Source organism: Thalassophryne amazonica, chromosome 20 (assembly GCF_902500255.1).
Source record: "Thalassophryne amazonica chromosome 20, fThaAma1.1, whole genome shotgun sequence".
Lineage (NCBI taxonomy): Eukaryota > Metazoa > Chordata > Actinopteri > Batrachoidiformes > Batrachoididae > Thalassophryne > Thalassophryne amazonica.
Window position 1 is genome coordinate 34337249 of NC_047122.1, and position 27652 is coordinate 34364900.

At 41.6% G+C, this 27652-nt stretch overlaps 1 protein-coding gene across 1 annotated transcript; it reads left to right on the plus strand.

Annotated features, from left to right (window-relative positions):
• On the plus strand, positions 1-27342 carry cdcp1b (CUB domain containing protein 1b). Its single transcript, XM_034161235.1, has 13 exons — positions 1-322; positions 6405-6620; positions 7593-7922; positions 14767-14979; positions 15091-15441; positions 15758-15973; positions 16091-16447; positions 16561-16920; positions 19048-19245; positions 19375-19737; positions 23236-23595; positions 23690-23771; positions 26400-27342. The coding sequence occupies exons 1-13, from the start codon at positions 259-261 to the stop codon at positions 26872-26874; spliced, it is 3585 nt and encodes a 1194-aa protein (XP_034017126.1). The 5' UTR covers positions 1-258; the 3' UTR covers positions 26875-27342.
• Positions 27343-27652: the final 310 nt, after the last annotated feature.

The following is a 27652-nucleotide window of genomic DNA, read 5'->3' on the forward strand; positions in this document are numbered from 1 at the left end:
GCAGCGTCTGATCTGGCTTTTTCTTGTTCTTGTTCCCCACTTGTCAAGTTCGAACAGGTAAACGTACCTGCGGTCCACGCCCTCCGTCGCGCAGTTGCGCACAGCCGATGCGGATCAGGAAGTCGCTGTCAACGCTGTCGCAAATGCTGGAACGTGGGATCTAATTAAAATGCAAAGACTGGACATTTGATAACTTTTTTTTTTTAAAGTTTACGTTTATATACGCCTTAATATTTTAGGGTTTTTTTTTTAGTGAGTATGCAGCTGTGTGGCTCCAGCGCGCTTCTGGGACTTTTGTTTTTGACCATCTTCGACTCATCAGGTGAGCTGAACTTCCTCAAACACCTGCGCATGCTCGCTCAAATGTATGCTTATTTTAGAAAGTGTTTTATTTTATGTATTTATTTTACGCGTGGTATGAGGTCATATTTGTGCCAGATGGCGCCGCCCGTCCATTGTGATAAAACGCGGTCACAGCGAATATAAAATGAATGCAGATCGCTTCGATGACGTGCTGAAGTTCGTATTTAAGGTGTTTTGAGAAGAAGAACCTGCAGCCCTGACTTCTTCTACAAGTCCATTTTGAAAGTTTTATGAGGCATTTATGGTGCTTCCTAGACGCATGAATTCATCATTGCTTCATTAATGATTAACCAGCAATCTGCTGCATGAGGAAACTAGTGTGGCTTCTATCAGACAGAAGTAGATTTTTGCTGTCTTATAGCACATTTGGGCCCATTATGATTTGGAGATAGGTGACGTTTTTGTCATTTTAAGATGATTACCACAAGATGCTCACCAGCCCCGCACAGTCTAACCAGGAGGAGACCGTTGAGGACCAAGTCCCGGTCTGCAGACACAGGAGTTTGTAAAAGCAGGACAAAAGTATGCATTGCAATTGTCCTTCAACTTGATGATGCAATGACTAATTTTAAAAACAGAATTTTTGAACCATTCACTTTAAGCCTAATGCTTCACATCTCACACACAGTGCAGACCAACAGGGACCCAAAGCATCCTGCAAAGGTGCACCTAGAATTTTTGAAGGCAAAATGGAAAATTCTGTATTGCTCGAGCCAGTCGCCTAATCTGAACCCAACTGATCATTCACTGCACTTGTTGGAATTGATGGCAAAAGTCCCAGTTGTTAAAATGAACCAAAGACAGCTGCAGTGGAAGCCTGGCAAAGTATCAGCAGGGAGGAAACTCAGCATCTGGTTACTTCTGTGGATTCCAGACTTCAAGCATTTGCTGCAAAAGAGTATTAAAACTGTGTTTCTTCGTTGTTCCACTCATTACTTAAAAAGGAGTGACATGAACAATGTTGCATTTCCGAAACTGTTCTCACTCAAAGGCTCAGCTTGTATTCAGTATTTGCTTATAATGATTCATCATTTCTTTGGGTTTTCCCATTTCTTTCCTCTGCATTACCACAACAGATCCGCCATGATTCCGCATCTTAATTTGGCACAAGTGTTTATGACACATCTGTACCCTTCTGAAACTCCAGATGTTCAAGGAGAATGGGGCAGGGGTTATCTGGAACTAGTGACATTCTTGAATACCTGCTTGCACTACTATAAATCCCTCAATGTGAAATATTTTGTTTCTATCTCTACATATTATCTCACCACTGAGCATCATTGTGTCCATACTCTGAACAAGGTGTTTTGTGGAGCACAGAAAGTGAGCTGCAGTCTCCATCTATGACTCTTTGATGCTGTGTGATGTCACTGACACGCCCATTGTTTACTGTTTCATGGTTCTATAGTGCTGCAGCAGCCCTTTAGCCCACATTTTATGTAAATGCTGTAATATTGTTGGGTGTCTGTTTCAAGTCAGTGCACGTTGAAACTGATACGTTCTTGTTGTGTGAACCTGAAGGGCAGATTTCACTTGTGCATGCTCTCCTGGATTAATCTCTTACTTATGAAACATTTCATAATTTTTTATTCAAGATACTATAATAATAATAATAATAATAATAGTAGTAGTAAACCGGACACAATGCGCATTGTTGGCAAAGATTTAACTTGTTGTTAAAACAAAACAATAGAGATTTTGCAAAACAAAAACAATGCATCAGAGGACTGATGCGTATACTGTGCATGCTTTAGAAACAATCATATAAATGTACAAGTAAATATACATATATGCAGTGCATCTGGAAAGTATTCAGTGCTTCATTTTCTCCACATTTTGTTATGTTACAGCCTTATTCCAAAATGAATGAAATTCGTTTTTTTTTTCTCCTCAAAATTCTACACACAGTACCCCATAATGACAATGTGAAAAAATGTTTGTGGAGATTTGTTAAAAAAAAACGTAAGAAATCACGTGTACATAAGTATTCACAGCCTTTGCCATGAATCTCATCCTGTGCTTCCTGTTTCCACTGATTATCCTTGAAATGTTTCTACAGCTTAATTGGAGACTACCTGGGGTAAATTCAGTTGATCGGACATTATTTGGAAAGACACACACCTGTCTACATATATATGTCAGAGTACAAACCAAGCATGAAGTCAAAGGAATTGTCTGTAGACCTCTGAGACAGGATTGTCTCAAGGCACAAATTGGGGGAAGGGTACAGAAACATTTCTGATTCTTTGAAGGTCCCAATGAGTACAGTGGCCACTGTCATCTGTAAATGGAAGAAGTTTGGATCCACCAGGACTCTTCAAGGAGCTGGCCGCCTGTCTAAACTGAGCGATCGGGGGAGAAGGGCCATAGTCAGGGAGGTGACCAACAACCTGATGGTCATTCTGTCAGAGCACCAGCATTCCTCTGTGGTGAAAGGAGAAATTCCAGAAGGACAACCATCTCTGCAGCAATCCACCAAACAGGCCTGTATGGTAAAGTGGCTAGACAGAAGCCACTCCTTCGTAAAAGGCACATGGCAGCCTGCCTGGAGTTTGTCAGAAGGCACCTGAAGGACTCTCAGACCATGAGAAACAAAATTCTCTGGTCTGATGAGACAACAATTGAACTCTTTGGTGTGAATGCCAGGTGTCACGTTTGGAGGAAACCAGGCATCATTCCTACAGTGAATCATGGTGGTGGCAGCATCATCCTCTGGGGATGTTTTTCAGCAGCAGGAACTGGGAGAGTAGTTAGGATGGAGGGAAAGATGACTGCAGCAATGGACAGACACATCCTGGATGAAAACCCCCCTCCAGAGCACTCTTGACCTCAGACTAGGGCGAAGGTTGATCTTTCAGCAGGACAATTTGTGTAGTTTATGTCTGTAGCATGGCCCAAGCAGAGGGTCACCCCTTTGAGTCTGGTCTGCTTGAGGTTTCTTCCTCAGTGGGAGTTTTTCCTTACCACTGTTGCTCTGGGGCTGGTAAGGTTAGACCTTACTTACGTGAAGTGCCTTGAGGTAACCTTGTTGTGATTTGGCGCAATATAAATAAATGAAAATGAAAGGACAATGACCCTAAGCACACAGACAAAATATCAAAAGAGTGGCTTCAGGACAACTCTGTGAATGTCCTTTGCCCAGCCAGAGCCTAAACCTGCATCAACAAAAAGTTGAGCAAAGGATGTGAATATGTATGTACATAGGTGCGCCAAGCTTGTGGCATCACATTCAAGAAGACTTGAGGCTGTAATTGCTGTCAAAGGTGCATCAACAAAGTATTGAGCAAAGGGTGTGAATACTTATGTATACGTGATTTCTTAGTTTGTTTATTTTTTAAATTTTTAATAAATTTGCAAACAAAAAAAAAACTTTTTCCATGTTGTCATTATGGGGTGTTGTCAGTGGAATTTTGAGGGAAAAATTAATTTACTCCATTTTGGAATAACGCTCCAAGATAACAAAATGTGGAAAAAGTGAAGCCCTGTGAGTACTTCCCAGATGCGCTGTACTTAGTTTAGATCATCCATCTCGTCTTCCTGATCGTTGAGCTGTACAAAAAAGTGTTTTTGGGATCATGTTTTCCTTGACCTTTGATCAACATAATCCAAAATCATATCACCTCTAGATAGCTGTGTGTACCAGGTTTGAAGGAAATCCGTTCAGACATTTTTTTTTTTTTTGAGTTATCTTGACCGCAGACAAACATTACCCTGCTATCGCCGATGTGCTGATGAACAGGATAATAATTAAGCCACTGAAGTTGAACCATAGTTGAAACCGATGTAGACATCATTGCATCTACATGAAATTAGGAAAAAGTTTGATTTAAAAACTGACTTTCTTTGTAAACAACTTCTTCTGAAAAAGTACACCTTACATTCAATGAAGAGTTATGTTGCAGAAACTGGAGGTCTTAATCACTGCAAACCACAAACACAACTTTGACGTAACTTTGAATTTCTTTAATTGTATCTCAATTAGGAAGTACTTTGTATAGCTGTAAAGTTTTGTATTGATAAATGCTGTTGTGCATCTGTAGACATGACGTCATCCCTCAGGGACCGCTGGTCTTCTAGCCTTAATTTTGGTGTCAAATTATTAGCTTTAATTGATCATTTTCTCAGAAATAATTTCTATAATGGACAAAAACAACAATATGCGAACATAAATACATCTTTAACACTTATCCGGGCTCGGGTCATGGGGACAAAATGCGTATGTTGTTCAAATCTTATTAGTCGGTAAGCTTTCAGAGTAGAGTGCTGGCTTAAATATGGCAGACACAAAAAAGTATGATAGCCATCCCAGGGTGGTAGCTGTAGCCAGCTAGGGGTCAATGATGAATTACACAGAGGTCAAAATGTAAAAAAAGTGCTTTAATCATGTTGAAAACTATACTACATTATTTATCTGATCATCATCATCATAACGATTCCAAAAAGGTATAGTTTGGACTATCTATGACTGAATGTTCTGGAGTTATGGGGTTAAAAACAGCAAAAATGGTGACAAAAGTTTCAATTTGTGCAGGGGTTAAAAAAGAGAAAGTTTCCCCAATTTCAGTAACAGAAAAAAAATGATGCATATTATTGGCTGAAATAAAAGGATTAATAAATGAAATAGTTTTAAGTGTATTGAATGTTTGGTCTCCAAAGTAAAGGTCAAACAAGGTCGATGTCCATTGGATTCTATGACATGTCACATATGTTACCCTGTAACATGATAACTAAGCATGATAGATGGTGTAAACTATTCCTTTTTGGAACCCTATTAACCCAAACAATAATTTGCATTATTATTATTATTATTATTTTTTGTTACTGTAATTGCAGCAACTTTAACTTTTGACCCCTGTACAAACTGAAACTGGCCTTTGTCGCCATTTTTGCTGTTTTTACTCCACAACTCCAGAACATTCAGTCACAGATAGTCCAAACTATACCTTTTTGGAATCGTTATGATCACACAAATAATGTGGTATAGTTTTAACATGATTGGAACATTTTTACATTTTGACCTCTGTGTAATTTTTCATTGACCCCTACTTGGCTACAGCTACCACCATGTGATGGTTATCATACATTTTTGTGTCAGCCATGGTACACTGATGCTGGATTCTAAGTGTTGTTTCCTCACGTTAAGTGGTACCGAAAACCTGCTTGGCCCATGGACTATATAAGGCTAACTCACTTTGTTTCCAGTCTGTCAACCTGTGCCCTCCCTCTAAAGCATAGGTGTCACACTGATTCCAGAAAGGGCCAAGAGGGTGCAGGTTTTCTTTGTAACCACCAACTCCAGCAGGTGATTTCACTGATGAACGTCACTTTGAGCAGATGGGAAGAGTTCATCAGTGAAATCACCTGCTGGAGTTGGTGGTTACAAAGAAAACCTGCACCCTCTTGGCCCTTTCTGGAATCAGTTTGACACCTATCCTCTAAAGGCTCCTCCCTAATCCTATCCGTCCTCGTCACTCCTGAGGGAAACTTGCAGCATCTTCAGCTCTGCCACCTCCAAAGTAACTTTTAAGTCATGCATACAACATGGCTTCACTGTCATCCTCAGTAATCATTCCTGCCACTCTTCTCTATCCAGCTGGTGCTCTCTTCATCTCTCCACCACAATCTCTGTTGCTTTAAACACTTGACCCCAAGTATTTAAAATCATCCACCTTCATGTTGCTAACTGCCAATTCTGCTGGCATCCTTCTTGTTCTTGCAGAATTCCAGCAAATGCAAACGTGAGATAGGCGTGTCAGCTATCACTGTTTGCCAAGTTTCAATGGCAACCTGCCCAACCATTTGTGTGTGTGTGTGTGTGTGTGTGTGTGTGTGTGTGTGCAGTACGACCTTAAAACTGCTGAGGTGTCTGAAAATCAGAGGCCATATAAACCACATTTCAATCAGGATGAATGTTTGTTCTCGTGTAATAATTCCAATAAGCTGTCAAATGTGCAGTTGAAATTAGATTTTGGAATGTGTTTATATCCCTGCCAACCTGAGCAAAGATAACCAGATTTTTCTTAACTGATGTTTGTCCTCAGAATGCCTACAGATGAAGGTTCACCCAGACAAGGGCTTGGTCATTGTGTCCACTGAGCTGCCTCTGGATCAGTGTGCTGTGTGTACTGTTGACGGTGTGAATGTCACACAATGCAGCTCCCGGTTAGTTCTTCAGCCCGAACAAGAAGTCACATTGCTGTTCAACTGTTCACAGTCAATCGATCAGGCTTACAATGTCCAGATTGTCCGAGACATTGGTGAGTTTTCAGAAGACTCTTTTCCTTCAGTAGTTACAGGCACTGTATCTTATTTCCTGAGCCTCTTAGTTTGTGCCACCTTCCACACAGGTTATGTCTGAGTTGTGACCAGTGTGACCAAAAATGTATATATTTTTTCCAGTAGATTAAACAGGTGGACTGAACAGTTTTTAACTTACCTTTAAAAATGTACAGCAGGTGGCAAGTCTCAAGCCTTCATTCTTTCAGTAATTTACACGTAAGGTCCATTTCAGTGCCAGAAACTGCTTCACCTTATGTGCACAGCCATGCATGGTGGTCATGAACACCTGTCACACATAGTAGTAGGGCAGTGCAGTCTCATTTGAACCCCTGCGTGATATCACGGGAGTTGACCACTTATGGGGACAGCTGCTCCCTTTGCGCAATACAAACATAGCATAACTTCACTCGTAAAAATGGTGTACTCTTTTGTTTTCACCTGCAATCACCAAAGCAGTCACGAAAAGTGCAGTTTTTTCGGTTCCCTGTGGAGAAGGGAAGACGAGGCAAATGGGAGAGGTCATGTTGATAAGTGTTAGCCTACACAGCTAATCATAGTAGCTGCATTCTCTCACCTGCACAACCGCCTCAATATGTTTGAGCTCCAGGTCATAAACGAACCGCAACACATGTCCACTTTCCACTGCATCGTCACTTTTTCTTTGCATTTTCACTTTGTTTGCCATGTAATTTGTCCAAAAACTCCAAGAGGGCTGTCCTCGGATGTAGGATTATTGCATCATATGCATGATATTTTAACCCTTTAGTGCCTGCCCTCAAACGAGACTGTGCTGCCCAATTGCAAAAGGCATGAAACAGCGTAGTATTCATGTACATGTTGTTGATATAGCAGCGTCCATCTTTGTGTGTTTTGGCAAGTGATTCCACAGGCATTCTCTGGCTATGCTGATGTGAGAATGATTTTTTTTTTCTCCCACCTTGTCCCCCCAGAATGCACTATGGATGCCTGCAGTCTGACCACAGGAGAAACTCAGCCCTCCATTCTATCAGAGTTCCCAAGAACCTTTACCTGGAACCTAAAAACTCCAGAAAATACAGTTGTGGGTCTAAACATAGTTAATGAGGGACTAGTGGAGACATCACAGCCATGCGATGATGGACTTCAGTATTCTGTAACCACAAAAAATGTCCAAACTCATTACTGTCGAGGGGGTTCTGTCAAGCATTTAGAGCTACCCAATGAAGCTATTTTCTCTCTGCAAGTTAAACCAAAATCACAGGTGGAATCGCTATTGTTCCAGACCTCTGCTGCACCAATAAGTAAGGAAAATATATACCTGTGTGTGTGTGTACACAGTTCTGTTCAAAATAATAGCAGTGCATTAAAAAAGAGTAAAGCTCAAAATTCTTACATTAGCTTTTATTTCCATACATGCAAATGCATTGGAAACACTGCACATTCTAGTATTCCAAATCAAAACAAGAAGAAAATTGACCAAATTTATTACTTTACAGAAAGTGAAGAAAAAGGAATAGTAGGCTGTTCAACAAAATAGCAGTGCCTTTTTTCTTTCTGTAACCCTTATTTCACCCTTACAGGTGGCTCTTATTTAAGGACAAAGGCAGCAAATGTACATGCTGGTTGTTGTTCATTTCTCTCTGAAAGTCTGAGTAAACTGGGTTGTTCCACTGTTCAGAAGAACAGCGTACTTTGATTCAAAAGTTGACTGGGGAGGGGAAAATACAAACAAATGCAAAAAATCATGGGCTGCTCAACTAAAAATGATCCTAAATGCTTTAAAATGCCAACCAAAACCATAAATACAGAGAAACCATTCAAATGGATCGAAGAATAGCCAGAATGGCAAAGACTCAGCCAATGATCAGCTCCAGGGTGATCAGAGAAGGTCTAAAGTTACCTGTGAGTACTTCTACAACTATAAGATGCCTATGTAAAGCCAAACTATGGGCAAGAAGCCCCCACAAAGTCCTATTGTTTAAAACACGAGACATGCTGAAGAGGTTACAATTTGCCAAACAACACACTGACTAAAGAGAAATGGAACAACATTTTGTGGACTGATGAATGCAAGATTGTTCTTTTTTGGGTCTCGGGGCCGCAAACAGTTTGTCAGACGCTGTACGCTGTGAAGACAGTGAATCATGGTGGAGCAAACAGCATGATATGGGGATGTTTCTCATACTGTGGAGTCGGGCCTATTTATCACATACAAGGGATCATGGATCAGTTTGAAGACATCAAATTACTTGAAGAGGTCATGTTGCCTCATGCCGAAGAGGCCCTTGAAATAGGTATTTCAACAAGATAATAACCCCAAACACACCAGAAAGTGAGCAGCATCTTGGTTCCAGACCAACAACATTAACGTTATGGAGTGGCCAGCCCAATCACGGGACGTTAATCCAATAGAAAACTTGTGGGGTGACATAAAAAATGCTGTTTCTGAGGCAAAACCAAGAAATGCAGAGGAATTGTGGAATGTTGTCAGTCGTCCTGGGCTGGAATACCTGTTCACAGGTGCCAGAAATTAGTTGAATCCGTGCAACACAGATGGGTAGCAGTTCTCAGAAACGGTGGTTGTACAACTAAATGTTAGTTTAATGATTCACAGGAAAGCTAAATCTTCAAGCATTTTTCAGTTCATACAGTAAATCTTTGTTTGCAAAGGAAAATGCAGACTGCTACTTTTTTTTTTTTTTTTTTGAAGATCCCAACATTCCTTTTTCTTCACATTCTGTAAAGTAATAACAAACTTTTCTTAATGTTTTGATTTGGAATAGAATGTGCAGTGTTCCCAATGCATTTCTGTGTATGGAAATAAAAACGTCTATAAGGATTTTGAGCTTTACTTGTGTTTTTAGATGTGCTGTTATTATTTTGAACACAACTATACTTAATGTGCATCCAGAAAGTATTCACAGCACTTCACTTTCTCCACATTTTGTGTTACAGACTTATTCCAAAATGGAAGAATTTTTTTTTTTTCCTGAAAATTCTGCACGCAACACCATATAATGGCAATGGGGGGGTTGTTTTTTTTGTCAGATTTTTGCAAATTTATTAAAAAAACAAACACAACACTAAGAAATCACATCTGCATAAGTATTCACATCCTTTGTTATGGAGCTCAAAACTGAGCTCAGGTGCATCGTGTTTCCACTAATCATCCCTAAGATGTTTCTACAGCTTAATTGGAGTCCACCTGGGGCAAATTCAGTTGATTGGAAATGATTTAGAAAGACACACACCTGTCTACATATAAAATCCCACAGTTGACAGAGCACAAACCGAGCATGAAGTCAAAGGAATTGTCTATAGACCTCTGAGACAGGATTGTCTTGAGGCACAAATCTGGGGAAGGGTACAGAATCATTTCTGCTGCTTTGAAGGTCCCAATGAGCACAGTGGCCTCCATCATCCATAAATGGAAGCAGTTCGGATCCACCAGGACTCTTCCTGCAGCTGGCCACCCACCTAAACTGAACGATCAGGGGAGAAGGGCCTCAGTCAGGGAGGTGACCAAGAGCCCGATGGTCACTCTGTCAGAGCTCCAGCATTCCTCTGTAGAGAGAGGAGAACTTTCCAGAAGGACAACCATCTCTGCAACAATCCATCAATCAGGCCTGTATGGTAAAGTGGCCAGACAGAAGCTGCTCCTTAGTAAAAGGCACATGGCAGCCCACCTGGAGTTTACAAAAGGCACCTGCAGGACTCTGACCATGAAAAACAAAATTCTTTGGTCTGATGAGACAAAGAATGAATGAACTTTTTGGTGTGAATGCCAGGTGTCATATTTGGAGGAAACCAGGCACCATCCCTAAATTGAAGCGTGGTGGCAGCATCATGCTCTGGGGGTGTTTTTCAGCAGCAGGAACTGGGAGACTAGTCAGGATTGAGGGAAAGATGAATGCAGCAATGTACAGAGACATTAAGTAGACTGCATTTATATAGCACTTTTCCATCTGCATCAGACGCTCAAAGCGCTTTACACATCAATACCTTGCATTCACCCCGATGTCAGGCTGCTGCCATGCAAGGCGCCCACTACACACCGGGAGTAACTAGGAGATTAAGAACCTTGCCCAAGGGCCCTTAGTGATTTTCCAGTCAGGCTGGGATTTGAACAGAGGAGCAACATTTTGTGGACTGATGAACGCCCAACACTTAAGCACTAGACCATCACCTCCCCTAATTCTGGATGAAAACCTGCTCCAGAGCGCTCTTGACCTCAGACTGGGGCGACTGTTCATCTTTCAGCAGGACAATGACCCTAAGCACACAGCCAGGATTTCAATTTAAATGTCAATTTTTTTCATTTATATAGCGCCAAATCACAACAGAGTTGCCTCAAAGTGCTTCACACAGGTAAGGTCTAACCTTACCAACCCCCAGAGCAACAGTGGTAAGGAAAAACTCCCTCTGAGGAAGAAACCTCAAGCAGACCACCCCAATTGCTAATAAATGAATTAAAAGAGTAAAAAGCGTAAAACAAAACTGTACCAGTATGCTAGCCATATGAAAGGGAAAATAAGTGCGTCTTAAGTCTGGACTTGAAATTCTCCACAGAATCTGACTGTTTTATTGACGCAGGGAGATCATGCCACAGAACAGGGGCACGATAAGAGAGCTTTGTGACCCGCAGACTTTTTATTCACCTTAGGGACACAAAGTAGTCCTGCACCCTGAGAACGTAAAGCCCGGGCCGGTACATAAGGTTTAATTAGGTCAGCTAGGTAGGGAGGTGCCGGTCCATGAATCATTTTATAGGTTAGTAGCAGAACCTTAAAATCTGATCTCACTGGGACAGGAAGCCAGTGAAGGGATGCCAAAATGGGTGTAATGTGGTTGTACTTTCTGCTTTGTGTCAAACATCTGGCTGCAGCATTTTGAACCAATTGGAGACACCTAATGCTAGACTGTGGTAAACCAGAAAATAGAACATTGCAGTAGTCCAATCTATAGAAGAGATAAATGCATGGATCAGGGTCTCAGCATCAGCCATACACAGGATGGGACAAATCTTCGCTATATTTCGCAGGTGGAAGAAAGCAGTCCTAGTAATATTTCTAATGTGGGGGCCAAAGGACAACGAAGGATCAAAATTACCCCAAGGTTCCTCACTTTGTCAGTGTGATGTATGACACACGAGCCGAGGCTGAGCGTTAACTGGTCAAATTGATGCCGATGTCTCACTGGACCAAGAACCATCATTTCAGTCTTATCAGAGTTTAAAAGTAGGAAGTTTCTAGACATCCAACTTCTCACTGCTGCAAGGCAATCTTCTAAGGATTTTATGTGAATGAGATTACCAGCAGTTATCAGCATGTATAACTGAGTATCATCTGCATAGCAGTGAAAGGTAATCCCAAAATGCCGCAATATGTGCCCAAGGGGTGCTATATAAAGGGAGAAAAGCAGGGGGCCTAAGACAGACCCCTGTGGAACTTCAAATTTCATGTCACTAAGGTTAGAGGTAGTGTTACTGTACAAAACACAGAACGACTGGTCAAGTATGACGTCAGCCATGCAAGGGCACTCCCAGTAATCCCAAAGTGATTTTCCAGCCTATCATGTAGAATATGATGATCCACTGTATCAAATGCAGCACTGAGATCTAACAGCAACAGAACCATAGTGGTGTCCGAATCCATTGTAAGCAGAAGATCATTCATCACTTTAGTGAGAGCCGTCTCTGAGGAATGATATTTTCTAAAAGTAGACTGCATTGGCTCAAAGAGATTATTCTCAGTAAGATAGTCTACGAGCTGCCGTGACACCACTTTTTCCAGAATTTTAGAGAAAAATTATAGATTTGATATCGGCCGATAGTTTTTCAATACACTAGGGTCAAGATTAGGTTTCTTAAGTAATGATTTAATTACTGCAGATTTGAAACATTTAGGAACAGATCCAGAAGTTAAAGAAAGATTAATCATTTCCAGCACAGTCGGCCTTAAGAATGGGCCACAGGTCCTTAAACAGTTTTGTTGGTATAGGATCAAATAAACAGGTTGTGCTTTTTGTTGACATTACGAGTTTTGTCAGCATCAGCACCTTGGCCAGCTAACTGGCCAAGGTGAAACGATTTCTTTCACGACATCATTTTGAGATTTTAATCCATGCTTTTATCACTAATTGCCTGGACTATTGCAATGCACTTTATATTGAGCTGAATCAGATGCTGCTTACTCGCCTACAGATGGTGCAGAATGCTGCTGCTCGACTTTTGGCTGGTGTTAGAAGGTGCAAGCACATTACACCGGTTTTGGCCTCACTTCATTGGCTCCCAGTTCATTTTAGAATTGATTTTAAAATTCTTTTGTTTTTAAATGTCTTCATGGCCTTGCCCCGCTATATCTGTCTGACCTGCTTCATTTATATGCCCCTTCACGCTCACTCAGGTCAGCTGATTTGTCACTGTTGGTTATCCCAAGGTCAAAGAGGAAGCGTAGAGGTGACCAAGCTTTTTCAGTCGTTGCCCCGAGACTGTGGAATGATCTTCCTTTGCACATTAGGCAGGCTGATTCTCTCTCTGCTTTTAAATCGTCTCTTAAAGCACATTTTTTCTCTTTGGCTTTTAACGCAGCTTCACACGTTTGTTTTTTTGTTTGTTTGTTTGTTTTTAGTGTTTCTGCTTTTAACTGTAGCTTTTTATTTCTTTATTCATTTTAACTTGCCTGTTTTTGTTGTGTACAGCGCTTTGGTTGTTGGTGCATTTTAAAGTGCTTTATAAATAAATTGAGAATTGAGATTGAGCATGCCTAGTGAGATACTGTCAAATTCTGTAAATCTAGGTAATACCTCAGTAGTGGCACCGACCTCAATAGCAGGGTGTAGTGGCTGGATTAAGGCATGCAGGGATATGTTTAACCTGATGTCTTCTATTTTCTTCCCAAAGTAATCCAGGAAATGTTGTGCTGTAAAAGGAGAGCGAACTACAGGTAGCTGTCCATGCAAAAGTGTTGCCACCATGTCGAACAAGTACTTTGAGTTATGCTTGTTTTTGTTGATCAAATCAGAGTAATAAGTCCACTTTGTAGCCAATAATGCATGCTTATAGTCTAAGATAGCATCACGCCACGCAAGGTGAAATACTTCTAATTTTGAATGACGCCATTTCCATTCTAGACCTCTTGCTTTATGCTTGAGGTCACACAGATGATCACTGAACCAAGGTGTGATTTGGGGGAGCGCGGTTTTAACACAGGTGGTGCAATGTCGAGTGTAGTTTTGAGCACTGACTTTAAACTATCCACAAGTCTGTCTACTGACTGGGTATTTGTCAAATGTGAAGCTAAGACATCAGGCAGTCTAGCTTCAAGTTCAGTCTTAGTTGAGGAGTTGATGCATCGCCGTAATGATATATAAGGTTGTTGTTCCACTAAACACTGCAGCGAAACTGTAAACTTAATAAGTGAGTGATCAGACACCACTGATGTAAGAGGCATGATGTCAATGTTGGTGACAGCAATACCACGCACAAGAACCAGATCCAGGGTATTTCCACTAATGTGCGTCGAATCCTGAATGCATTGCCGAAATCCTAATGCATCCACGATTATAAAAAATATAATTGTGGATGCAAAGATATCAAAGGAGTGGCTTCAGGACAACTCTGTGAATGTCCTTGAGTGGTCCAGCCAGAGCCCAGACCTGAATCTGATTGAACATCTCTTTGAAAATGGCTGTGCGTCGATGCTCCCCATCCAACCTGATGGAGCTTGAGAGGTGCTTCAAAGAAGAATGGACATAACTGCAAGCTTGTAGCATCATATTCAAGAAGATTTGAGGCTGTAATTGCTGCCAAAGGTCCATCGACAAAGTATTGAGCAAAGGCTGTGAATACTTTGTACATGATTTTTTTATTTTTAATAAAGTTGCAAAAATGTAAAAAATAAAAAAAACTTTTCAGGTTGTTATTATGGGGTGTTGTAAGTAGAATTTTGAGAGGAAAAAAAATAATTTACTCCATTTTGGAATAAGGCTGTAATATAACAAAAGGTTTTAAAAAATGAAGTGCTGAGAATACTTTCTTGATGGTGTGTGCATTTTTAAAAAATAAAAATTTGGTGACTAAACTTCATATCAGGTGCAGTCCATCTCACACTTTCCTTACTTCTGCCATATTGTCCTTACCTTTAGAGGGCCGGAAAGTGGATATAACTGTTGATCCAGACGTGATTGTAGACATTAGGAGGGAGCCTGAAGGACCAGAATGTCATGTGTGCTTGGCCGATCGGGCTGAGCCCACCTGTGATGAGACTGCAATCTCTATAGCAGATGTTCAAAACACCTTGGAGTTCACCTGCCTAGAACCTCAGGATGTCTTCACAGTAACGATGAAGAAGAAAATAGGTGAGCATCACAGAGGTCAAACGTTCAGATATCAGTTTGGCTCCTTTGGCTGTGGCACTAACACTTTTTTTACAGTATGAAACTTAAATGTTTAACATTTTCTTCACTCAGTATGCACACGGACCTCCTGCAGCTCTGCCACGGGACATGTCCATCCTACCCTCCTTAAGGAGTTCCAAAGAGCCATAATGTGGGACATTGTTGTGCCAGAGAGGACCGAGTTAACTTTGGGCTTCCCTGGTGATGGTCTGACAGAGACCTCTGGACCAGAGAAATGTGATAATAGGATTCAGTACACTGTGAAGACAACTAAAGCTGATGGAAAGAGCAAAATTAAAAACTACTGCCAGGCTGGGCCCGTGTCTCATCTGGATCTGCTTGGAACAACAACTGTGACTGTAGATATCCCCAAAGGAGGAGAGCTGGGCCCGACTGCATTCACCGTTAAAGTAGTTCAAAGAGGCAAGTGTTCATATAAACCAGGGGTGGCCAGGTTTGGTCTTCGAGAGCCACATTCCTGACACTCTTAGTTGTCTCCCTGCTCCAACACACCTGAATCCAATGAAAGACTCGTTAGCAGACCTTTAATGAGCCTTTCATTGGATTCAGGTGTGTTGGAGCAGGGAGACAACTAAGAGTGTCAGGAATGTGGCTCTCGAGGACTGAACTTGGCCACCCCTGATATAAACTGAGACGCATTTAAAAAAACTCAGCCAAACTGGTCAGTGCAATTTATGTGTTCTGCGGTTTATGTATCATGTGCTTCTTTTGTCTTTAGCTGGGAGAATGATCGCCGTTACGCCCGACCTTGATACCACTATTAGCATCATCAAGCGGATCAACGAGCCAGATTGTACTGTGTGTATAGACAAAGGTCCCAGTCAGAAGTGCAACCCGCGTCATCTGATCCTAACAGACGCTCGGAACACCTCCGTGGACTTTAGCTGCCCTCAGCCTCAGGAAGTCTTCAGTGTGGAGATCAACAAAAAAATTGGTATTTAGTATTATCTAAACAGCGAGATCAAATAGAGTTTGCACATAAATCTGATTTATTTAACTATGTTGGTATTGTGCATAAATGTTCTGGCACTAAATCATCTGTTTCCATCAGAATGCACAGAGACGACGTGCTCCGTCAACACCATTCAGGCCGAGACCTCCATGTTCCCAGACTTTAACCAGACCTTCATCTGGGATCTGAAAGTTCCCCCCACTAAGGCGTTCCAGTTGGACTTCTCAAAACCTGGAATCCGACAGATTCCTAATGGAGACTCGTGTCCAGATGATCACACATATTCTCTTGTTACCTATCTACGCACTGGTCCAGCAACTGTTGGTACCTTTTGCAAAGGCGGCACTGTTGATACAATTCTTGTGCGCTACAAAGGCCGCTTGTTGTTACAAGTTCCTGGTCAAAAAATTTTGGACCCCTTAGACATCAAACTCAGCGTGGGTCCTGTGATGAGCAGTAAGTTTTTAAATCTTGAAATTTTCACCTCTAGATATTCTTGTAGAAGCAGGATATGACTGAGAAGTAATGCATTTTAAATGTTCAAATCTTGAAATTCTATTTCCTGCCAGTGGTGGCGATAGTAAAAGCTGAGCTACCGCGAGGCGTTTCACAAACGGAGTTCACCACAGCCAGCTATCCCGCTGACTTCCCTGATGATGAGCAGATGCAGTGGGACTTTGTGGTGCCTGGCATGCACAACTACACAGTGCATTTTCGTGACCAGACCATGCCAGAATGCCTCCAGAAGGACGTGGTGGTAGAATATGAGAAAGAGGATAAGAAAGTGACTAAACTGAGCCTGATGGATCCTCAGCCAGAGCACCAGCAAGGCAACTTCAACATGCACCTGAAGAATTGCAAAACCAACCGCACGCTGGAAGGACTCACCTTGAAGTTTGCAGTGTCTGTAATGAGGAGTGGTCATCCAGGTATTTTAATAGCTGGGGGTGAAGGGGGGGCAGAGGATTGCAAATCTCATGAGGGACAAATGGGAAGTGGTGTGTGGTGCAATTACACAAATCAGTCAATGTGACAGTACGTCCAAACCCAAATAACTGAAACTTGTGCCCATTTATGCAACTGAAGTAATCACAAAGTAAAGGAGACAGTGCATCTGGACAGTATTCACAATGCTTTACTTTTTTACACATTATGCTACAGCCTTATTCTAAAATGGATGAAATTAATTTTTTTCCCTCAAATTTCTACACACAATACCCCATAATGATACTGTGAAAAAAGTTTCAGATTTTTGTAAATTTATTAAAAATAATAATAAAAAACCTAACAAGTCACATGTACATAAGGATTCACAACCTTTGCCGTGAAGCTCAAAACTGAGGTCAGGTGCATCCTGTTTCCACTGATCATCCCTGAGATGTTTCTACAACTTAATTGGAGTCCACCTGGGGCAAATTCAGTTGATTGAATATCATTTGGAAAGACACACACCTGTGTACATATAAGGTCCCACAGCTGACAGTGCATGTCAGAGCACAAACCAAGCATGAAATCAAAGGAAGTGTCTGTAGACCTCAGAGACAGGATTGTCTTGAGGTACAAATCTGGGGAAGGGTACAGAAAAATTTCTGCTGCTTTGAAGGTCCCAGTGAGCACAGTGGCCTCCATCATCTCTAAATAAAAGAAGTTCAAAATTCTCTGGACTGATGAGACAATGATTGAACTCTTTTGCGTGAATGCCAGGCATCATGTTTGGAGGAAAAACGGACACCATCCCTACAGTGAAGCATGGTGGTGGCAGCATCATGCTGTGGGGATGTTTTTCAGCAGCAGGAACTGGGAGACGAGTCAGGATTGAGGGAAAGATGAATGCAGCAATGTACAGAGACATCCTGGATCCAGAGCGTTCTTGACCTTAGACGGTTCATCTTTCAGCAGGACAGTGACCCTAAACACACAGTCAAGATATCAAAGAAGTGGCTGTAACAACAATAAGGCTGTAACATAATAAAATGCGGAAAAAGTGAAGGGTTGTGAATACTTTCCGGTCGTGCTGTACGTCATAACACAAAGAATAAGCATTGGCTTGTTTGGGGAAAGTAAGTTTCATGATTTCTGTACCAAGAACGGGTACAGAGCAAGTAGCACAGTGGAATAAAGAGTTGGGCTACCAGTATATAGACTTGAGCTTGATTCCTGATCGTGCCACATGTCTGTCCTTGGGCAACATACTTCATCTGCATGGTCCCAATAAACCTAGCTGTAAATGGGTAGTAGCCTTGCTTGGGGAAATAACCTGCATTGGACTGGCTTCCCATCCAGGGTGGAAGTCGTAGAATCTCACACATCACATTACAGAAGCCACAGTTAAGCACTGAGACAATGGGCTACAGTTGGCCCGGAATGGATTTCCTTTCCTCCTTTTCCATTGTGTGTCTTCAACATGGTGGGTTAGTGGTTAGCACTGTTGCCTCAAGAAGGTCATGGGTTTGATTCCCACCTGTGGCCTTTCTTGTGGAGTTTGCATGTTCTCCCCATGTTGGGTTTCCTCCGGGTGCTCCAGTTTCCTCCCACATTTAAAGACATGCAGGTTAGGTGGATTGGAATCTTTAAATTGTCCATAGGTGTGCGAGTGAGTGTCTGGCGTCCTGTCCTGAGTGTACGCTGCCTCGTGCTCTATGACTGCTGGGATAGGCTCCAGCCTCCCGCAACCCTTGATTGGACTAAGCGGTTGAAGATGATTGTGTATGTGAGGTTAGGTGAATTGGAAACTTTGTAATTGTCCTGGTTTCCCATGCAAAAGAGGTCTTGATCTCAATGGAACTAACCTGGTTAAATGAAATGAAATATTGTGTTAAAAATGCAAAAATTAAGAACAGTAATTGTTTTATAATAGAGGGTTGGGCCCCTTGCACCCCCATAATGTCTGTGATTGAAATAGTTATGCAAGAAAGTCCTATATTGTGGTTCTTTAGATTGACAATTTCCTATTGCTAAAATTTTAGAAAGGAAAATAAACTATTATAGAATGAATAAAACATAACATCACTCATAATATTTTTGTTGTATATGACTTTGTTGTATTTTCTTTCCAGTTCTATGTACAGTGGATCTAACAAAATACAAAGACGTGTCCCTGCAAATCGAGAAAGTGGGCTCTGATCCATATTGTGAGATGAGAATCGACTCTAAATTAGAAAATAAGATAAATGTGGCTGCTGGTAATAAGGCCGGTCTCTCTTTTCTTGACTGTCCAAATGAAGATGTGCGTCTCACTGCAAGTAAAGTTATTGGTAAGAATTTTATTTTATTTAACAAATGGTGACTCTTTATTTTCAGGTTCTTGAAATAAACTGTAACATATACATATAGTGGATGCATGGTGCCCTCAATGTCCTTTACTTTGTGCCTTTCAACATTAGGATGCCAAAATATCAAGACATGTTTTGGGAGTGGGACTCTCCTCACTGTTCCCAAATTGGATTTGTGCCTGCCGATACCTCTCCACAGCTTCAGTTGGCACCTGACCATCCCTGAGGGTGGCACAGTGGATCTGGTGTCGCCCACAGGAACTCTCCAGCAGTCCCTACCCGGTCAGGAATGCAACAATTCTTTCTCGTTGCATGTTGCTGATGGCGGCGGGTCGTCTGTTGGGGATTTCTGCTTTAATGGGATCATTGAGAAAGTACAGGTGCACTCCAATGTCACTGTCACAGCTAGAGCAAAGAACTTTACCGAGACCAGAGGACCTTTTCTCAACGTGTCCTTCAGTCAAGAGATTTCAGGTAAAACCACCATTATTTGCTGCTGTAGGGTACCTTTATAGTAATTTTTCTCAACCTGCAGTTAATGAGCTTCACCTCAACAACAACTGAATAAAACTAGTTTAGCTTTTTGATTGATGGCTTTATTTTAAAATGTGCCACACTCCATGGTTGTGTATAGGCCCCATTTTTTCCCCGCCCAAATTTATTTAACTTTTGGCAAACACGATTAAACAATACATCATGATCATTTGTATTATTGTCCAGGACAATGGGATCAAATTATTTAAGAACAAAATTGTTCCTGTAGTAATTTTTATTTTATTTATTTATTTATTTTTAGAAAGACTTGTAAAATTAGGTGTTGTGCAAACAAGCTGGTTTGATTAGTTGTTACTGTATTGAAAAGGTATGACGCATGTGTAAATACTATCAGTGGCCATTTGTATATGCTTGTACACAATGCAACAAATATGGCTCCTTTTAGAATTTCAGGATTTGTCACCAAAGTTGTGGCATGCAGTTGCTGCTTTCAGTTTAAAGTGACAGACATGGACATTTTAAAATTAGTACTTTTGGTTGCATCAATTCAGTGTGTGGGTTATTTTTGGCTAGAAATGGTATCCTTATAAAATAAAAAATCCCTTGTGGCCTATAATGGCTTGTTTAAAGATGTGTGTGTGTGTGTGTGTGTGTGTGTAAACATGAGCAAGGCTTCAAACCAGATTGTATTAATCACTTCATTCTTTACTTACTATTCCAAACATAATTGGTATTTCAGTGTTTTGGTTCCCTCTTAAAAACTCTTTCCTAAGCCAGAGCCAGATACCTACAAAATATGTACCAGTTAAACATTCAATGCAAGGCTGTGTGACATAATGTATGGAGAATGTCCCACTAGTCCTACTATTAAGGAGAGCATGTTGAAGTTGTTTTTACATTTATGGTAGGCTATATGTTGCACTAAAGTAGGTTAAGTAATGAAAATGTCTGACAATTAACCCATTTAATAATGGTGAATTACCATTTTTATATATATATTTATTTATTTATTGAGAAAGACTTGTAAATTTAGGTGTAAAATTGTTGATTTTCAATTCAACAGATTCATAGACAACAGTACAATTAAAGGTGATTAATGGTGTATGTCAACAGAATCATATTTTATTTTTGTAAATTGAACTTTAAAATCATTTTGGTGTTGTAAAATACACTATCAAATATTATAAAGAGGTTAGGCTCAGTGAAACCTCTCCTACTGTGTGTGTGTGTATGTGTTGCTATAGGCTATATTTTACTCTATAGTCTTACTAATGCTGAAGTTAACCGGCTAAGCTATGCTGACCACAATGTGTGGCCTCACTGGTGCTAGCTAACTATTTCCAACATTATATATTTTTACATGTGACCCTGTCCATCAAACACTGATTACATTAATGTGTAAAAACTAACATTTATAAAGATACAAGAAAAAATATACACTCAACAAAAATATAAACGCACTTTTGGTTTTGCTCCCATTTTGTATGAGATGAACTCAAAGATCTAAAACTTTTTCCACATACACAATATCACCATTTCCCTCAAATATTGTTCACAAACCAGTCTAAATCTGTGATAGTGAGCACTTCTCCTTTGCTGAGATAATCCATCCCACCTCACAAGTGTGCCATATCAAGATGCTGATTAGACACCATGATTAGTGCACAGGTGTGCCTTAGACTGCCCACAATAAAAGGCCACTCTGAAAGGTGCAGTTTTGTTTTATTGGGGGGATACCAGTCAGTATCTGGTGTGACCACCATTTGCCTCATGCAGTGCAACACATCTCCTTCGCATACAGTTGATCAGGTTGTCAACTGAGGCCTGTGTAATGTTGGTCCACTCGTCTTCAATGGCTGTGCGAAGTTGCTGGATATTGGCAGGAACTGGTACACGCTGTCGTATACACCGGTCCAGAGCATCCCAAACATGCTCAATGGGTGACATGTCCGGTGAGTATGCCAGCCATGCAAGAACTGGGACATTTTCAGCTTCCAAGAATTGTGTACAGATCCTTGCAACATGGGGCCGTGCATTATCTCTGTGCATTCAAAATGCCATCAATAAAATGCACCTGTGTTCTTCGTCCGTAACAGACGCCTGCCCATACCATAACGCCACCGCCACCATGGGCCACTCGATCCACAACATTGACATCAGAAAACCGCTCACCCACACGACGCCACACACGCTGTCTGCCATCTGCCCTGGACAGTGTGAACCGGGATTCATCCGTGAAGAGAACACCTCTCCAACGTGCCAAACGCCAGCGAATGTGAGCATTTGCCCACTCAAGTCGGTTACGACGACGAACTGGAGTCAGGTCGAGACCCCGATGAGGACGACGAGCATGCAGATGAGCTTCCCTGAAACAGTTTCTGACAGTTTGTGCAGAAATTCTTTGGTTATGCAAACCGATTGTTTCAGCAGCTGTCCGAGTGGCTGGTCTCAGACGATCTTGGAGGTGAACATGCTGGATGTGGAGGTCCTGGGCTGGTGTGGTTACACGTGGTCTGCGGTTGTGAGGCTGGTTGGATGTACTGCCAAATTCTCTGAAACGCCTTTGGAGACGGCTTATGGTAGAGAAATGAACATTCAATACACGAGCAACAGCTCTGGTTGACATTCCTGCTGTCAGCATGCCAATTGCACGCTCCCTCAAATCTTGCGACATCTGTGGCATTGTGCTGTGTGATAAAACTGCACCTTTCAGAGTGGCCTTTTATTGTGGGCAGTCTAAGGCACACCTGTGCACTAATCATGGTGTCTAATCAGCATCTTGATATGGCACACCTGTGAGGTGGGATGGATTATCTCAGCAAAGGAGAAGTGCTCACTATCACAGATTTAGACTGGTTTGTGAACAATATTTGAGGGAAATAGTGATATTGTGTATGTGGAAAAAGTTTTAGATCTTTGAGTTCATCTCATACAAAATGGGAGCAAAACCAAAAGTGTTGCATTTATATTTTTGTTGAGTGTAATTTATTAACATTAAGCGGTTATCATAATTTCAAGTAAACGTTTCTGTTCTATAACCTGCCGGGGGGGTTCATAGTCAAGGATTCAAACTTCGAATAGTTTGAAGCCTTGACTATGAACTCTACAAATATTACTTTGTGTGTAAGATGTCGATCTTTAGGAAATTATAGTGGTTCACACTGCAAGTACATTTGGTAGAAATGGATCTCCTTAGCTAGCACAGCGTAGCTTAGACATTTGTATGCATTTGTTTATGGTTACATTTTTGCAACCAAAACTGCAAAATGTTTTCCAGCTCATTTAAGAGTATCTAAGGGTGACTTGTTCACAAAAGGTGATGATGCATTATTTCCACAGCGCATGTGGGTTGTCAAACTTTGCACATTTACATTACGTTTAAAACTCGATACTGTGTGCTATCATGCTACAGATGATGGAAGTCTCTCTTGAATTTGAGAGCATAGATATTTAATTTGACATGATCTCCTCTTTCAGAAAGCATCATTTATAGAGTCAAACCTAAGGTGTCGTCACCGGCCCTGCTGGCCACGCCCAACTGGCCTGATGGCATGAAGGCCTTCTCAACCGTGTCCTGGCTCGTCACTCTGCCGAGCCAGTACGAAGCAGACATGACGTTTGTCAACGTCAGCCAGCCCAAATGTAGCCAGCCGCACACTATCATGAAGGTCCAGACACTGGGGTCCGAGGAGGAGATGCTGAGCCGCAGGGAGGACGAAGATGTGGTGGACAAACTATTGGTCCCGGACAGCTTCTACCTCAACGTGTCCAATTGTAACCCAGAGGAGGGACACTTTGGTGTCTTGACCAAAGTCATTCTGCAGAAGAAGAGCAGTCGTAAGGGAGCACCCACATGGCCGTTTGCTAAAGAGTCACAAGCTCATCTTCAGATTTAATGATTTCTTTCATGACTCCTTTCTCGTCTCTGCAGATCTCTTGGCCATCCTTCTCGGGATAGCAGGAGCTCTTCTTCTGCTTACCATAATACTGGCTGTTGTGTGTGTTATCATAAGGTGAGTACTGGGGTAGTAATCCACTTAGTTGGGTGTGTCTGCATGTTGATTCTTTGATGTGAATGTGGCATCGTGAAAACAAACGTGTTTTTTTGTTAGTTTTTTTTTTTTCCCCCTCAGAGTTTTGGCACAACTGGTGTAGACTCCCAACCCAGTCTCACGGCAGTTTGTGGGACTGGGTTCCAAAATCTATCTATGGGTTCATGATGGGGCTGCTAAAATGGGGCATTTTTCGTAACAGGGACATGAATTCATTTTGTGACGGGGGCACAAAATGTTGGGTGAAGGGGGGGGGGGGTCTGGGGGAGTCATGGTTAACCTTTGGGGAGGGTATATACTTATGCTATGGTTAGAGTTAGCAGGAGGGGAAGATTGTAAAGAGTACAATTAAAAAGCCGTGTCACGAAAAGCGCCCGCTTTTCATGATGGCCGGGGGCACGAAAAAAAAACCATGAGTCCAGCCTGAGACTCCACAACATTTTATGAGCACAGCTGCAAAAAGGGCATGTAACATTTATTTATGTTATTATTAAATTGCACACTGCATTGCACACTACATTTTAATAGAACAAATTTTAATGAAATATTTTGGAAAAAGTTGGGGCTTTAGTGAATTTTTAATTTTTTTTAACATTGGTCTTGGTTTAGGCTGCTCATTTGTTAATATTCTACATGCTACGTATGTATGTATTGTTGATTTAAAATAATAATATCTGTGGGATTTGGCGTCATCTAGTGGTGAGGTTGCAGATAGCCAGGCTATGAGTTGGGCCCACTGATCTCTCTCTCTCTCTCTCTCTCTCTCTCTCTCTCTCTCTCTCTATATATATATCTATCTATATCTATATATCTATCTATATCTATATATCTATCTATATATCTATATCTATCTATATCTATCTATATATATCTATATATCTATATATATCTATATATATATATGAGAGAGAGAGAGAGAGAGAGATCTACCCTGGTGATGGTGGCTGGAATGAAATGTGAACGAGCCGAATGGAAGTGATCTGAAACTATGAAATTTGTTTTATAATCGCTAAAATAGTCTGGTCTAAATTAGATGCCATTATATTTTGGTGCATGAATTCAGATTTAGTTTTCCTATTGTTTGGAGTTAATTAACCAAATTTCAATTTGGTGAAAAATTTGTATCTACTCAAGAATATAACCATCTTAGCAGCTGACCCAAAAAAGTTTTTAAAATAGATTTTAGGTGTTATATACGAGTTCTGTGAGAAACGTATCCGACCTTCTTATTTTTTTTCAAAAACCATATGGATTTGAATCACATGTGATTGCATCAGCCAAGCTTGAACCTTCGTGCGCATGCGTGAGTTTTTTCACGCCTGACGGTTGTGTCATTCGCCTGTGAGCAGGCTTTGTGTGAGCAGTGGTCCACCCCTCTCATTGTTTTTTTTATTGCGAATAAATGTCTGAACGATTTGGAGCTTTGCTGCATCAATTTTTTCCAGAAACTGTGAGAGACCTCCAGGTGGACACCGTTCGGAAAATGAATATGGCTTTCAGGGATGACTTTATGGGGATTACACAGATTGAGTGATCCAAACGGTTTAAAGACCCCCCACAACTGCTGAGAGCGCGGCGCGCTCCGAGCGCCGATTGACAGGCTCAAACCCCGCTGAAACAACCAGATCATTTCCAACGTGAAGACTTTGTTGATCAGACGACGTCCCGGATTTTGTCCTCTTTCCATGACAAAAACTCCTGTAACAGTGGAATGTGCCGTTCATTTCTAAACTGGACGCTGTCTTGATCCGGTATGTCGTCTGACTAGCACAGCAATTGTGAAAAGATGTGGACATCAGCACTTTTTCAGCACATTGAGACAGACGTGCGGAGGAGTTCCACGAATCGCGGTGGAGCCGCATGGCGCAAAGCAACGCTGTGATGAAGCCTCACAGGACATGTTGGGGCATGTCCAGCTCATGCTCAATTTCTCGGATAATCACACGACTGAAAAGCAACCGACAGCCGTCTGAAATCCACCTGAAAGCCGTCCTGTGAAAAAATGAAAAAAAAAATTCCTGTAACAGTGGAATGTGCCGAAAAAGTGCTGATGTCCACGCCTTCTGCCTTTTTGTGAAAGTCAGACAACGTCCCGGATCAACAAAGCCTTCACGTTGGAAATGATCTGGTTGTTCCAGCGGGGTTTGAGCCTGTCGATCGGCGCTCGGAGCGCTCTCAACAGTTGTGGGCGGTCTTTAAACCGTCTGGATCACTCCTTAATCTGTGTAATCCTCATAAAATCGTCGCTGAAAGCCATATTAATTTTCCGAACGGTGTCCACCTGGAGGTCTCTCTCAGTTTCTGGGCAAAAAATTGATGCAGCAAAGCTCCAAATCGTTCAGACATTTATTCACAATAAAAAAAACAACGAGAGGGGTGGACCAGTGCTCACACAAAGCCTGCTCACAGGCGAATGACGCAACCGACAGGCGTGAAAAAACTCACGCATGCGCACGAAGGTTCAAGCTTGGCTGATGCAATCACACGTGATTCAAATCCATATGGTTTTTGAAAAAAATAAAAAGGTCGGATACTTTTCTAACAGACCTCATATTTGAGGTTTACCATCATTTTTTTTTTTTGAAACAGGAAAAAGAAAAAGGAACAAAACAAGGGGGCGTCCCTCTACGTGGGCAAAGTAAACATCTTCATGCCAAGTGACAAGCCGTTCTCCAAAAGTCGATCCGACAACGAATCCCATGTCTACGCCTCTATTGATGAGACGAGGGTGTACGGCCACCTGCTGGGTGACTCCAGCTACGCCGACAGCATGCAGGACCACTTTCAGGAAACGCAGGTAGACTCCTACAACACCTTCAAAGGGCCGAATGACACCAAGTTGCCTGTAATAAATGAACCGGATGCAGAACCTGAGATGGACCAGATTTTCTTGGACCCCTCTGAATCGTTTATCCCATCCCGTCCACGCACGCCCATAGGCCGCCAGGACAGCATTGGCTTCGAGGACCGCAGGATGGTGCAGAATGCTCTCTACACTTTTAAGAACACTGGGGACATAAACACTATCCGGCTGTCAGACGGAGAAATGGAGTCGAACCAGTAGCGGAGGAGTCTTCGTAGCAGGTCTGATAAGACTGTGTGACTGTTACTCAGACTTTATGCCTACGGATGTGGACGGATGGAACAGAACAACTGGATGGAATCTGACAATGACTCTGGGATTGTTGAGCCCCTGAATGTGAGCTGGCTGTTTTCAGAACTCAGTCATTTCTTGCTCTTTCAGGGAAGAAGCTGCGATCCACAAGTTGAAGGGGTCGTATTATGCAAAGTCTGTTTTTAAAAAGTTGCAAATTTTTGGGATTTCAACACTGTACATTTTGCAGTGTTTAACACTGCAGCAAGTGCATATTGTTGCATTCAAAATAGTGTTTAATTATCTCAGTGGTAGTTCTAAATAAACTGTACTGGTGTTAACTCGACAAGGTCATCACTAAGGCTTAATTTAACATTATTTTCAATGGGACAAATGCACTTGTTAGTGTTACTTTTACAAAGTAAAATCTAATGTGGATGTAAATGTGACTAATTTCACCAGTCCTACAGTTGTGCGTGTAGAAATTCTCCTGCTAGAACAGTTCTCCACATGATCGCAAACCGTGTGTGTGTGTCTATATATATATATATATATATATATATATATATATAAAAAATCCAAACTGAGGTTACAGCTTACAGTCACACGGGTTAGAAACATGCCCCCTATCTACCAGGATGGAGAATGCAGCAAGTTACACTATTTAAAGCCTTTTTTAAAAAACAAAAAACTTGCAGACCTTCATAAGTCATTAACACCTGATGATCAAATAAGGGTAAATGTTTGT

Coding starts and splice junctions, on each gene's coding strand:
- cdcp1b (XM_034161235.1), top strand. CDS start 259: ATGCAGCTGTGTGGCTCCAGCGCGCTTCTGGGACTTTTGTTTTTGACC. Junction 7,923..14,766: donor GACCTCTGCTGCACCAATAA/GTAAGGAAAATA, acceptor CCTTACCTTTAG/AGGGCCGGAAAGTGGATATA. Junction 16,448..16,560: donor CGTGGGTCCTGTGATGAGCA/GTAAGTTTTTAA, acceptor ATTTCCTGCCAG/TGGTGGCGATAGTAAAAGCT.